We start from the raw sequence: 15283 nt of genomic DNA, 5'->3' as shown, positions 1-15283 counted from the left end.
TTGGCACTGACAGCTAACTTCCCTTGCCAAGGAACAATCGGGAGCACTTTAAGGACCCGTAGTCGTGTCTCTGCCTGCCCCAGATGTGACATCAAATATGGCATCAGGTGTGGAGCAGATGTGTTTGGCTTGGGGAAAATAACCACATGGGCCAAACTGGGACCCATGGTGGATCTAATTTGGCTTATGTGCTGGGGGACCCCACATTCTGTAGGAGGAAGCATTTTCCCCAGCCGGACTGCAAGCAAACTCCTCATTCTGCGCCATAGCAAGTTGCCGGCAGGAATACGAGCACGGTGTGCCATGGGCGACGTTCCATCTGAATTCCACTTCATGGCCATTACAGAGAACCAGACTGTGACCTGACACACCTGCAGAGCTACCCGGTGAGAGTCCTTGGCCTGTTTTCAATTTTGGGAGTGTGAGAAGCGGCAAGAGAGATCCTTTCCCTCTGGCTGCCCTTTCACATGTTGAAAGGTGGGGAAGCTTAGTGGGCAAATGAAAAGGAAGAAGACAAAAAATATTCTAATGATGCTCACAACTTACCCAGCCAGCTCCTCAGGCTGATGGATTTCATGCCGCTGTGGTTGAAATAGGCGTTGGCAAAAAGCCAAGTTGTGACTAAGGTGAACAGCACAGCCATGAGGCGCAGCACACCTGAGCCAGAAGGGAGATGGGGGGGGGGGTCAGACAAAAGGCAAGAGCAGAGCAGGTGGAAATACTGAAGATTGCAAGCCAGCAGGACAAAGCTGGGTGTGTTGCTGAATACAACTTGCTTGAGCCCAACCCCAACTTTGCAGTTTAACTGATGGGCGGTTAGATTAGAACTATCAGCTAAGAAACACAGGAAGCTGCCTTTGGGGAAGGGCCATCGTTCAGTGGTAGAGCATCTGCTTTGCATACAGAAAGTCCCGGGTTGAATCCCCAGCATCTCCAGGTAGGGCTGGCAGAGACTCCTGTCTGAAATTCTGGACAGCCACTGCCTGTCAGTGTAGACAATACTGAGCTCGATGAACCAATGGTCTGAGGCAGTATAGGGCAGCTTCCTATGTTCCTATGCTTTCTACAAGGTGAGAATGTTTGTCCACCTACTCTGACTGACAGCAGTTCTTCAGAGACTTTGGCAGAAAGGAGTCTTTCCCATCACCTGCTACCTGGGCTGCATACACACCATACATTTAAAGCACAGGAACTGTAGTTTGTGAAGGGTGCTGGGAATTATAGCTCTGTGAGAGATAAACTATAGTTCCCAGGATTCTTTCAGGGAAGGATGTGCTTTAAATGTATGGTGTGTACGGCACCTTTAAACTGGTGGTGCCAGGGGTTAAACCTGGGACCTTCCACATGCAAATGTCTGTGTTCCATTATTAAGCTATGGGCCCTCTTTAAGGTATCTCCATGACAGAGAGCTTGGGAAAGGAGGAGCTGAAATGTGTTCAGCCATCTCAAAATTCTACACTGGAGAGTCATGGATAGGGTAGATCACTGGGAAAGAGGACAATGTACCTTTAAGGCAGGTGTGGGGAACTTTTGGCTCTCCAGATTTTGCTGAAGTACAACTCCCATCATCCTTGGCCATGCTTTCTGGGGCTGATGGGAGTTGTAGTACAGCAACATCTGGAGGGCCAAAGGTTCCCCACACCTGCTTTAAGGATTGAGTAAAAGATGAAATCCCAGGAGTTGCAGTTCTCTTACTTCCTCTACATGACAAGTGGTGCCTGCAGAAATGCCATCTGCACAATTGCTGAATTATACAGCCACAAGAGTGGCTGTTTGCTATAGACCGCATGGATTTTTTGCATTTTGCAATGTTAAATTGAAAATACCCCCCATGCCATTTGGATGCTTCCCATAAGTATATTTCAAAACAAAATCTTATAAAACTTATAGTCCTGAACTCAGAAACACTTGCTTAACAACCCTCTAAGTTTTCATGGCAAGACACAAAACAGTCAGAGAGAACCAAGAGTTCAAAGTGTAAAACAAGAGGGGGGAAAACCAGACCCCTGTTGGACTTTTTTCTGTCAGTGGTCTCATAATTTGTTGAAATTAATTAAAAATCAGCCATGTTCGCAGAGTACCTGTAATCTTATTACAGACCTTACCCCATACGTTGACCTTCATCTTCTACAGTTTAAAAATTTAAAAAATGCCTAGCTGATTTTTAATTAAAGAAATTTAACACTGAAGTCTATTATAACATCAGGCATGCTCAGTAAGAACCAACTGTCAGTGTTCTAAAAGACAGACTCACAGCTGCTGGGCTTGGCTAATCAGGGGGCCACATCCACACCAGACCTTTATTTCACTTGAGACAGTCATAGCTTCCCAAAGAATCCTGGGAAGTGTAGTTTGTGAAGGGGGCTGAGAGTTGTTAGGTGCCTCCTATTCCCCTGACAGAGTTCCAGTGGCCAGAGTTGTTTAACAGTCAGCCTCTCTGCAAGGGGAATAGGGCCTCTCCTAGCAACTCTCAGTACCCTCCACAAACTACACTTCCCAGGATTCTTTGTGGGACGCCATGACTGTCTAAAGTGAAATAAAGGTCAGGTGTGGATGTGGCCAGGGACAGCTTTGGTTTAAAACTGGGTGGAATACATGTGCCTACTGTAGAATAAAAAGGTGGGAAAAACAATGATACTGTTCACAATGTTTTCCTTTTGGAAAGAATAGGGGTTTTCCCTCTGCCCAATGCCTGTCCACCCAATTTCCTCCCATCCCCCTTCCTCTCCTCCCCCTTCCTCCAAGTCAGTTTCACCTATCCTAAGCATGATTGTAAAGGAGTAAATCCCACTGAACTCAAAAAGCAAGCAAATAATCAAACCTGCCCTCCCCTCCTCCTCCTCCTCCTCCTCCTCCTCCTCCCTCCTATCCCCGCCTTCAGTGGCGTCACTAGGGTTGGTGTCACCCAGTGCGGTAACTCATGGTGTCACCCCCATGGACCTCCTCCCGTATCAGACCATACAGAATCCTTAGTAATGTTTTTTGTACTAATGTTACTCGTAAATCGTAATTCCCGTATATCACCTTTAAATTACAATATCATACGCACACCCAAATTCTTGCTCTTATTACTAATGGGAGTTAATTATCTTGCATATGCCCATAGTAAATTTTCAGATATTTTCAGACCCTCAGCAATTTTCAAATGGTCTATGTAGAAGAAAGGTTTGGGAACCCCTGGAATAAGACACCTGCTTATGTCCCTATGCTGCTCTTTCCCCTCATTTCGGTGCCTGGGATGCATGTGTGTGGACACACCTCCTTACAATTATGGAAAGTGATTCTTAATAATAAGTCTCCAGACACAAAGTTACATAGGTATTTATCAGTTGTTTAGTAGAAAATTCAGAGCTGCAGGGTCCCTTCATGATAGTTACAGCCACATACACCCTTTTTTGCTCCAGGATTAAGAATGGGATCTTTGTTAATGCATTCTCTCACAACAACAAACATCTCTAGGAGCCAATCAGCATTAAAGTGGAGAGCGTTAGCAACTGAGGAGAGTCTTCTCAGTGGCTGACTCACCTCCTTTCACTCTGATTGGCTCCAATCTGCAGAAAAGGCAAGGAAGCATATTAGAAGACTCTTCTCAGTGACTAACACACTCCCTTTCCATGCTGACTGTAGGATGCTTGGAGACATAGGGACCCTGCTCCCAAAAAAGCAGAGGGACTAAGATCCCCTGGGTGACTACCCTCCTGGTGCTTATGGACATGACCGTAATATATTTTGTGACGTGGAAGTTCGACATTATTTATTAAGTGTGTTTAGGATTACACTGATGGCATTCCCAAATATGTACTTTCACACAGACTTTGGTTTTCCATAACACAATGTTTGTCCAAGCCTCCACACTTGGGGGGGCACTACTTGCACACCCCTTTCATAAGCACATCAAAGTTGGATACACACCTGAACCAAGACCCAGACAAAAGGGCACTCAAAACAAAAAGGTAATTACAGTGGCTGAGTAGATCTTGTACAGTGGTTATACTGACTAGACAGCCACTGTCCTTCACATTTTACAAAATACTTTTTCCTATAGAAAGATTAAATTTCTGTGTATGAAAAAGTAATATATGAAGTGGCCTTAATAGTGAGAAAAGTAAACAAGTGAATGGTGATCCAAATGTTTTTCATTCTCACGTTATGAAGCTAGCTGCCAGATGATGTATCACCTTCCCTACGCATGCAGCGTAGACAGAAAAAACAGCACCCAAGCCACCATTCAATATGTGCACGTGTTCTTTCCAACATGAATCTACAGGTCTCAAAAAGTAATGTGTCACAAAGTCCTCAAACACCTTGTAACATGCCTCAAGCATGGTCTCTTGTTCTACCAGCATGCCTTCACACCATCACTTTGCCAAAACATAAAGATAGGTAAATTGCTTTTAGGGAGGTTCACAATTATGATTTCCTATTTATTTAATCTAAAAATATTTAAAATACATAAAAACAGCCAGGGGAAGATATTGGAGAAATATAAAATAAATACAAATAAAAAAGGGGGGGAGGTGAAGAGACCTTAACTGTGCTACTCACCGTCTCTCAGCCTATCCTCCCCTCAGGATGAAAACAACGGAGAACAATGACCACCCTCAGGAAGAAGGGCACACTTAAAATGTAGAGGAAAAAATCATCTACAACCATAATGTGAAATCAGATACTTATTGGGACACAGTATGAAGAAATGTTTATATAAACATGACTCTCGAATATGTTTATGAATTACACAATCTGTAAATATATTTATAGTGCAATCTGATGTTTGTTTACTCAGAAGCAAGTCCCAATGTATTCAATGGGGCTTACTCAAACTGGGAAGTGTGCAGAGAACTACAGCCTCAAGTGATAAGGAACTTGTTCTTTCAACTTGTTCTTTTAAGTTGAGACCTTATCCAAGTCTGAGTCTGTGTTGGAATTGCTTTTTAATATGTTTTTAAGCCTTTTCTTTTTTTTTTAAAAAAATGTTTTTTTAAAGCTTTTAAAAAATATTTTCAAAGATGTTTTCATATATTTTAAAGTTTGTTTTTATGATGTTTTAAAGTGCTTTTAGTGCTTTTGTTTGCCGCCCAGGGCTCCTACTGGGAGGAAGGGCAGGATATAAATCAAATAATAAATAAATAAACTTCATTCACCCAACCCAAAATTCAGAATCATGCCTCTTTAGGCTGTTTTCCAACTGTTTATTCTTGCTTTATGGTTATTGATTTTAAATGGCTTTATTTCTTGTTGTGAGCTGCCTTGGCTTCCAACCCTACCTCACAGGGTTGTTGGAAAGACTACACACACACACAGCAGATGTATAAATACATACAGCCCATATAATAGTTTATTGTCAAACCAGTTGGTCATTGCAGAAAAATCAGTATTCGTTTTAAAAAATCAGTATTCGTTTCCTACAGAATAAAAACTGTAATACCTAAGTAAGCCCTGCCTACTTGCTTTAAAATAGGACTGGAGGAGGGGAGGACAGAAAGAGAACACAAACACAATTCTTTTTTACATTCACTCCAAAGTCCCATTGATTTTCAGCACATTCATAACCATGTCTACTCAAAAGTAAATCCTATTGAATTCAATGGGATTTACTCTGGAGATATGGGATTAGCAATGCTTTTACCCCCACAAAAGCAAGTATTGGGAAGGTTTTGAAAACACTGCCCAGGATCTGACTCCTACACACAAGAGGGGAAAAAACTGAAATATATATACTTACCCAATTTATGAGATTTTCAGATAAACGGTGGGGTGGGGAAACCACCATTTTCTGGCCTTGCAATGAGGTTTACTAGACACTGCCACAGGTCAAACAAACACTTCACTGATTGGCTGCAATCCTGAATGGGCGGGGTTAAAGCTATGAAGTGCTATACAGTAATTTAAAAAAAGATTTAACGCGGGCGGCTGAAGTTTTTATGTATATCTCGAGAACCGGACCACCTAGAAACTTAAATTTTTAAAAATTAAAGCTGAGAATCACCCCCCTCTGATGGTGTCACCTGGTGTGGTCCGCACCCCCTAGTGACGCCACTGGGGGGCGGCTGATGTTTTTATGTATATCTCGAGAACCGGACCACCTAGAAACTTAATTTTTAAAAAAATTAAAGCTGAGAGTAACCCCCCTCTGATGGTGTCGCCTGGTGTGGTCCGCACCCCCCGCACCCACCTAGTGATGCCACTGCCCACCTTCTCCCTCCTATCCCCTCCCTTTTGCCCCTTTCCTCTCCCTTCCTTCGCCCCTCTCCCCCTTCTCCTCCATGGTCAGTTATACCTATTCTAAGCATGATTGCACAGAAGTAGATCCCATTGAACTCAATAAGCATACAAATAATCAGAACTGCCTTTCTCCTTCCCCTCCCTCCTTCCCCTCTCTTCTCCCTTCCTCCTCCCTTCTTCCTCTGCCCCTGCCTACTCCAGACCTCTCTCCTCCTCTTCCTCCTCCCCCACAATCAGTTTCACCTATCCTAAGCATGATTGCACGGGAGAAAATCCCACTGAACTCAATAAGCATGCAAATGATCAAACCTGCCCTCCCCCCTCCCCCCACCTGATCCCATTCCCCTCCTCCCCTCTGTCCTTTGTCCTCCTGCCTTCCCCCTTCTCCTCTCCCCATTCCCCTGTAGTCAGTTTCACCTACCCTAAGCATGACTTCAGAAGAGTAAATCCCACTGAACTCAATAAACATGCAAATGATTGATCCATTCTCAGCAAAATTGCACAGGATTCCATTTCTTACCTCCTGGATTAAAAAGCAGAGAATTCACTAACAGGCAAAAAAAACAAAAAACACCTTGTGGTTTAAGAACGTACCTATAGCCCACAGCTATTTCTATCAAACTTTAAAAAGGAATGAAATTGGGCAGCTATAGTGAATGCACCAGGGGAGCAGGAGACCTGACCTCCTCTCTGAGTTATTGTACTGCCCTACAAATTTGTCAAAATGCAAACACAATTTGGGTTGGTCTTTCACAGTCCAATCCACTTCCTGTGTAGCTTGGAAGAATTTGGTAATGAACATACAGTGAGTGGTGGCAACACCTGCAATCAGCCCAAATAACAGAAACAAGACATGTGCTGTGCTGATCTTGTTTTAGCAGGGAGGAAGCAACATTATGAAGACAGTAGATACAGTTCAGATAGTCACTTTAATATGTTTGATATACTTTGTAATTTTAGTGAAGTTTCCTATAGTAAATCATTTTCTTTTGCTTCTGTTTCTGTGAATATGTGACGTACAGCAACACTTTGCAAAATTTACAAACTCCAAAAACAATTGTGGAACAATGACACTGACTATTCTGCAGAATAGTCTCCAGTGGACATGAGGAGTGTCTCAGTTTGCACAAGATAAAACAGTAGCAGGTGAAATATATTCTAGCAAATTTCTAGGTGTTCTCTATGTTTTTAACTGACCATGCCCACCTTTCCTTAAGTGAAGTGATGTAACATAGCAGGCTGAACACATGCATCTTGGGCAGGCCAAGTTTGTTTTTTCCAACAGCTAGATTCATTGCTTTTCTAGGTTAGATTCTCTGTAGAAACAGTAGTAACACAGAAAAGAAGCAAAGAACCCCATCAAATATACAAAAATGTAATTCTCCATTTTTGGAGATGGCAGGTGTTGCCACCACTCACTATATGCTCAGAGGCACATGTCACCAAATTATTCCGAGCTACACAGGACGTAGTTTGGACTGTGAAAGACCAACCCAAATTGTGTTTGCATTTTTACAAATTTGTAGGGCAGTACAATATCTCAGAGAGTAGGTCAGGTCTTTTGCTCCCTTGGTGCATTCACTATAGCTGCCCAATTTCCCTGCTTTTTAAAGTTTGATAGAAATATCTGTTGGCTATAGGTATGCTCTTAAACTGCAAGGGATTTTTTGCCTATTAGTGAATAAATAAATTAAACCAGAACTATCACTAGAAAATAAAATGATAACCTCAGTTTCATCATACTTTGGACACATAATGAGAAGACATGATTCACTAGAAAAGACAATCATGCTGGGAAAAACAGAAGGGAATAGAAAAACAGAACAAGAGATGGATTGATTCTATAAAGGAAGCCACAGACCTGAACTTACATGATCTGAACAGGGTAGTTTACAACAGATGCAGGAGGTCGCTGATTCATAGGGTCGCCATAAGTTGTATTTGACTTGAAGGCACATAACACACACAACATTCCATACCTTTACTATATGCCCATAACAACCTCCTGAATCCAGGCTCATATAAAAATCACAATTTGACATTAAACAATAAACAACTTAACACAGTAGTTCTTCTGCCATTGTATTATTCTGGTGAGATGATTCAGTCCCCCCTCCCCGGCACTCTTGAATCCAGTAACAGTGGGCAAGATGGCAGCACTTTCCTGACCTTCTATCATCAGCAGTGCTGTGGCGTGTCGGGAGAAAAAGGGGCAAGGTGGTGGTGACATTGGCACAGGGTATACGCATCAGTGGAAGCACTAGGCTGGCTCTACCAGTGTGTCTGCACTGCACTGCACTCTCTGTCACCTTGCCCCTCCCAGTAAGCTGCTGTGATGCTGGTGACAGGAGGTCAGGTAGGTGCCACTGTCCTGCCCGACCCACTGCTATTGCTTGAAACTTTGTCTGACTGTTTGCTGTGGCTACTCAAATGTGAGAGAAAGGAGCTGAGCACACACAGAGAAGCACTGGCTTCTTTTGCTTTGCTTTGTGTGTCCCAGGTATGGAGTGCTGGCCTTCAGAACAAGGCTTTGGTTCAGTGGAGGAGCACATGCCTTCACATGTTAAACAAGGGTAGTGGTGGGGAACCTTTTCCAGCCTGAGGGCTGCATTCCTGAGCAACGCTGGGCGGCAAGAGGGTGGGTGGAGCAAGGGACTTGCCTCAAACCTTTGTGCTATAGGGTGCATTCCAGCCATGCAAAAACCAGGTTTCTACATATACACACTTTTCCATCCAGGCATGAGAGAGGCCTTCTCACTGTTCAAGACATTGCAGCCAGGCAAAAGCATTCGAACAGGAGTAAGCCTATTGAGGGGTGTGGTCGGGGAAAGAGTCCCAAGAGACTCTTTGGCCCCAAGGCTAGTTGTCCCCCCTGCTCCCTGATGTAGAAGGTCCCAGGTGCAATCCCCAGGTAGGACTAGGGGAGATTCCCTTTCTGAAACCTTGAAGAAGCACTGCAAGTCAGCACAGAAGAGACAGCAGAGCTAGACGGGCCAGTGCTTTGACTTGGTATAAGGTATAAAGGAACATAGGCCTGGTTTAAAGCAAACCCTACCCTGGACAGACCTGATCCCCGGAATGCCAAAATTAGAGAACGGAAGGAAACCTGCTCCCAGTATTCAACAATGAAATGTAAAGGCAAACAGTTCAGACCCCCTAATCGAATCTTCTCCTCCCCAAAGGCAAAAGTACTTGGGGGGCATGAAGAAGGTGGACTCCATGGCTATCTAGATATGTTAGATATCTTAATATGAACCATTTAAATGAACTGGATATAATGCTGATGCTATTAGAATTGGTTATCGATTGCCCTATTGGCATGTTTTACGCTTATTTAAATTTTTTGATGTGTTGTGCTTTTACTGAACTCAGTGAATTGCTGATGTGTCAATGTTATATCATAATGTACTTTCATTTTTAAATTATGCATTACAAGTGGAATCTGCAACAATATGCTGCAGTGTGTAGTGTTCCTGTTCAAGGTCCCAGCTAGCCGGCCAGCCATGACCTTTTCTAGGAGACTCCCTTCACGTGTTATCAGTTTTTATATTATGTATGTAAGGCTCTTTGTGGTTAGTGCTGGGAACTGTTGTATTTAGATTGCTGTCGCTTTATTTTCTGAGTGCTGCTGTGAGCACAACACATATTTGTGGGAAACGTGGTATATAAACAAACCGACTGTGGTTATTTTAATGATTTATAAGTAGCATTTTTTTTATCAAGAATGAATGTGGAATGGGTTTATGAGATAAAACCAACAAAACATCATGTGACAGTAAGTTCAAAATTCAAAGTATAAAATACAAGGAACCAGCAAAAAAACACTTAAAAAACCCCATTCCTATATGTTGCTCACTGAGATCATGTTGAGCCAGACACTGAGGATCCAAACACAACTATCAGTGCTAGATCCAGATTTTTTTTCAGGTGGGGGGGGGTTCTTTGGGCAAGATATCCTGCTGCAGCATCTGCAACCTGATGCTCTTCAGATGTTGATGGACTAAAACTCCCATCATCCCAGACTAGGATGAAACATCTGTCAGTTTTAATTCTCTCTGTTTCACATTTTTCCAGTCTTAAATTCAGTTCTGCAGCAATTTGAAACTTTTTAAACATGCATTTTGTATGTTATTTTCACTAATGTATTCATTTTTATGCGCACTTTCCCCAAATATATGTATTTTTGTGAACATTGGTTGGATAACTGCATTACACATTAAGTGTGAATTTCAAAGGATTTCAGTTCTCATATTTTTTCAAAAAGTGTGAATCTGACAGATTCACAAAATATGAACTGAACTGAATTCCCCCTCCATCCCTGTAACCATTAGCCATGCTGGCTGAGGTTGATGGGAGCTGGGTTCCAATAACATCAGGTTAGGAAAAGTTGCCCTACCGCCTTGCCACTGTAGCCACTACCCTTTCAATTGCTCTCTTCCCGCCACTTTTGGGCCAATCTGCACCACTGCCCAGAAGGAGAGGTGAGTGGAGGCTGCTGTTCCTTCTCCTTTGACTTATCAGTTGCTCACATGCTCAGAGGAGGTAGGTGCACACAGGCAGAGATAGCAAGGGGAGGGGAAAGCAGGGTCACAGAGCCCTGGAAATAGATAGTAAGCACTGGCAGGTGCCCAATGATGACAACCTCTGACCCCAGCCTGGACTACCATGTGAGATTGCAACCTGAAGATTTCCACCACCACCATCACCCTTCCTGTTTCCTCTGCATCTCCTCTGCATCTACTCCATGTTTTCTGGTCCTGGCCCCCCAATTAAAAATTTCTGGAAGGAGATCTTGGCAAAAATCAGCAGATCACAGAACATCAACTGTCAGCAAACCTCAAATCAGCTTTACTCTGTTTATGTAAAAGAAGACATTCAAGCGGGGGTTCTTCAGCATATCTCAAATCTTCCAACTGCAACTCAGTATGCCGAAAGGATACGCATCAGCTCAATACTGGAAATCACTAGATTCCATGTTGTAGAAAGGGTTGGGAAAACTTGCAACAGAGCGTTGCTAACAAAACTGATCTATTACTCTAGAGGTCAGTATGATCACAATATGATAAATGTGTAGAAAAATTGTTCTTGTGTATCTGTTTTTGGAATGAGAAGTTCCAGGATATTATTCAACCTTATGGTGGATGGGTTGTTTTGTTATAATTATGGCAAAACCTTATTTAATCATTGACTCATAAGGCCATAGCCCTGCACTTGTACTTGATACTTACATCTTTCTTCTCCATCTTTCTCCCCCCTTCTCTTATAACTATCAGCATTTTTATGTATTAATATCCAATTTAAAAAATAAATTGAAAAAACACATCTCACTGGGACATGAGGCACCTGTGGCTTCTCCTATTTCCCCCTTTTGTCCTATTGGCTGAAGGGACAACCCTTCTCCACCAGCTATAGCAAGCAAAGCGGGTTACAAGCAGATCTGGGAAGGAATGTGCAGACAGAGAAAGAACTATTGGGAGGGAGAAGCCATGGCTGCCTTGTGTCCTGATCAGGCTGAAGACAGTAAGGGGGACTCTTCTCTCCAGCCTAAATCTACTCCCTGTCTCTTCCTGAATCAGTTCTTTCGCTTGGCTCATGCAGAGAGAGTTTGTCGTAGCAGTTTAAAAGCTGAACAACACATTAGAGGTCTTTATAAGATAATAGCCGTGCAAAAGTCATCAGCTGTTGGTCCAGTTAGTTCCCACACTCTGGGTAGGTCTCAAAAGTCATGTGTAGTCAGTGGACCAAATAAATGAGCAAGCCGGTTAAAAAATAGAAACAGGGCTTGTTGGGGCATATTGTTCCTTTCCTGTCACAGGGGAGGCTTGATTTAAGGAAGGATTTATATCTGCCTATTGTGGAAACATAAAGGGACCTCTCCCTATCTAGGCAAGAAGTGATACCTTGCCCACAAGGCCATGAGTCTTGCATAATCAGTGGCAGTCAAGATGGGACTTGGAGACAATGGACATTTACATCCACCCCAGCATCAAAAGAATGGTTTGCAGGAGAGGGGAACGTTGCAGTAATGGATGGAGCATTGATTTCATGGGAGTATAGAAAAGGTGCACTGGAAATAAAGGCAGAAGCTATTTTCTGTACAGGTGTATTCCAGTTTTTCTTGGTCATTTACACAGCCCCCACAGCTAGCTTTAGTGAGCTTTGAACATATGAAGAGCCTTACAGGATCTTAAAGGCCCATCTAGTCCAGCATCCTGTTCTCACAGTGACCAGTCAGATGCCCGTAGGAAACCTGTAACCAGGACCTGAGGGTAGCAGCACTCTCTCCACTTGTGATTCCCAGCAACTGCTATTGAGAGGCATATTGCCTCCAACAGTGGAAGGAGAACCTAACCGTTGTGGTTAGTAGCCACTGACAGCTTTGTCTTCCATCAGTTTGTCTACTCCTCTTTTAAAGCCATCCAAGTTGGTGGCCGTCACTGCCTCTTGTGGGAGCATATTTAACTACTGTATGTGTTGTAAAAAGAAGTGCTTTTGTTTGTCTTGAATCTTCCAACATTTGTAGGGTTGTCCTGGGGACAGCGAGACCTACTTTCCCTCAGGTTACCTGTTGCACTTTCTGTTATGTTGTGTCTGACAACACCCAATCTGGAAAGGTGAGAGACTGATGCCAAGGTGAGCTGTGTGAGGATACAAAGACAAGTTCTGAGGTTTCTTTGCCTCAGGAAAAGTGGTGTTTTTTCTTACCTGTCACTCTCATTCTTTTGTTCCAATGTTGCGAAATATCTATGGAAGTTTGTCAAATGCTGCAAGCCAACCTGCTGAAAGGGGGAAAAAAGACTGTCTTAACTGATAAAAACAGCAGCTATAGAGTAGGTAGAGATTAATTCAGCTCACATTTGAATGCAAATTTGAATGCAAATTTACATGAACCAAAACACAGCTATCCTTTTAAACTCACACCTCCAAATTTTGTGATGCAGTTCTCCAGCCAAAAGGGGTGCAGAAAAATGCATATATGAAGGAAAATAATGTATAAAAATGACATTATAGTACAGAAAATTGCTTGCAAAAATGCAAATATTAGGCAAAGATTACATATAACAATACATATATTATGAGAAATGAGCACAGAAATGCATATGGATTTTCATGCAGACTTTCAAAATAAAAATAAAAATGAATAAACTGATGCACAAATGGGATGAATTAAACTGCACTTAAAGTTGGAAAACTGGCAGAAATCAAAATGGTCTATCCCTACTATAAAGCTAGAGGCTTTTTTATCGAGGGAGGGAGGGAGGGAGGGACTTATTTTCCTCTATGAATGGCACTGGTACTTACTTCTGGGTAGCCAAAAATGGAGAAGTGTTTTTTTTCTGTATTAAATTGCTATCCCACCCTTTCTTTTAGGAGCTCAGATATGATTCTCCATCCCATTTCTTCTTCCTAATAATCCTGTATGCTAGATTAAGCTGAGAACATGTGACTAGACCAAGGTTACCCAGTGAGCGTCACAGATGAGCAGAGATTTGATCTGGCTTTTCCAAGTCCTAGCCTGACATAGTAACCAGTACACCATGTTGGTCCTTTGTTTTCTTTGATGCCATGCATGTGGGCTTCCCGGAAGCATCATGGTAGTCACTATTGGCAAATAGGATGCTGGGCAAGGAAGATCTTTGGTCAGATCCAACAAGGGCCATCTCTACTATTAGGTAGAGGAGACTGCCTCAGGCAGACAATTTTGGGTGGTATGAATGGAGAGCAGGTGTGGAAAGTGATGTTTCACTGCCCCACAAAACCTTTTCTATTTGATGAAGAATACTTTCAGTGCAAACATGGATCTTCCTTATCAGTTGAACAAGATGGGGAGGCTCACTTATGCAGGCGCTCTGTTCACTCTCCAGATCATAAGACAACAGGTCAGAAGTGATGTGTCCGTTGAGCCCAGCCCTGTCTCCTATGGTGCATGGAAGCCTCCGGGATCTCAGGCAAAGGTGCTTTCACGGTCCCTGTTACACAATCCTTTTGACTAGAGATACCAGGAGTTGAATTATGTGCTCTGCCACTGGCATTTTCCTCTTCCTTATCCCCTGTCAATTAGCTTCTGCCTCCCGCTCTGGCAAAATCCTTGAATAAACAGAACACTGAAAGGGTGACGTCAAGTTACTCCTTTGTGAGCTGCCTTGTCGTCATGCCACTCTTGGGTTTGGCATTCACACCATGGGTGGAAGCCTCTCTTCACTCTTGGGTGGCTGCTTAGTAACTTGCAAGGGTTTAGGGCCAGACTCAACACAATGTCCCTGAAGACCTGCGATTGGTCTCCCCACAACTGCAAAAATGAAAAGGTAGCTTCAAGGGACTGCACATTTGAACACAGGAAGCTGCCATATACTGACTCAGACCATTGGTCTATCTAGCTCAGTATTGTTTACACTGACTGGCAGCGGCTCTCCCGAGTTTCAGGCAGGGTTCTCTCCCAGCCCTTCCTAGAGATGAGCGATGGCCCTTCCCCTCCTTAATCCCCAGTTGCTGATTAGAACAGCAGGGAGCAGGGAGGGGTGCAAATCATCATCCTCACACATTTCTGCTGATCACAATCCCCTCTCCACCTACTTTACATTTAGTATCTCTTTCCCTATGGATGAGAAGCAGCTGCAGGGGTGAAGGCGTGCAGGAGAGATTTGGGTCAGAGAATCAGGACACAGAGAAAAGGTTAAGCACTCCCACAGCTCCAGTCAAATCTGCAGGGCCGCCTTTACTTATTTCCCAGTAATAATATATATATATATATTAAAAATTGGGAGACTGAACATGCATCGTTCATGCAATTTAGAATGGCTGTCTGGCCTACTTCACAGAGGACAGTCCTCTATTTGAAGGAGTCCTCTGTTTGAACAGCTGCCCTGCCCCAAGTTCAGTTTCAAGAGTTAAAGGACCTTAAGAAGGGAGACCAGCTGGGCCTTGAAGTTGCCGTTCAACAGGTAGCACCTGTAGAGCAGACAGAGGAGGTACACAAGGCTCCTGGTCAGACTTCCCAAATATGGTGAGATGTATTGTACTTTTATTTAAGTCTTTGGGTTGTATCTAATGCTGCATGAGC

The 15283-nt window shown here is 43.2% G+C and overlaps 1 protein-coding gene across 2 annotated transcripts in view; it reads right to left on the bottom strand.

Annotated features, from left to right (window-relative positions):
- Positions 1-15283, bottom strand: part of FAM3D (FAM3 metabolism regulating signaling molecule D) — a 54599-nt gene that overhangs the window by 19546 nt on the left and 19770 nt on the right. Inside the window, exons 3-4 of one of the 2 annotated variants that reach the window (XM_061622080.1) lie at positions 12928-13001; positions 547-657 (exon numbers count right to left, since the gene is read on the bottom strand). In XM_061622080.1, coding sequence (XP_061478064.1) covers positions 547-657; positions 12928-12940 — 124 coding nt within the window. In that variant the 5' untranslated portion in view covers positions 12941-13001. The remainder of the gene's footprint in view (positions 1-546; positions 658-12927; positions 13002-15283) is intronic. The other variant, XM_061622081.1, reaches the window with a different exon arrangement.

This window comes from Rhineura floridana, chromosome 3 (genome assembly GCF_030035675.1).
Source record: "Rhineura floridana isolate rRhiFlo1 chromosome 3, rRhiFlo1.hap2, whole genome shotgun sequence".
Lineage (NCBI taxonomy): Eukaryota > Metazoa > Chordata > Lepidosauria > Squamata > Rhineuridae > Rhineura > Rhineura floridana.
The sequence above is the reverse complement of the archived record's forward strand: the minus strand, read 5'-3'. Positions and strand labels throughout refer to the sequence as shown.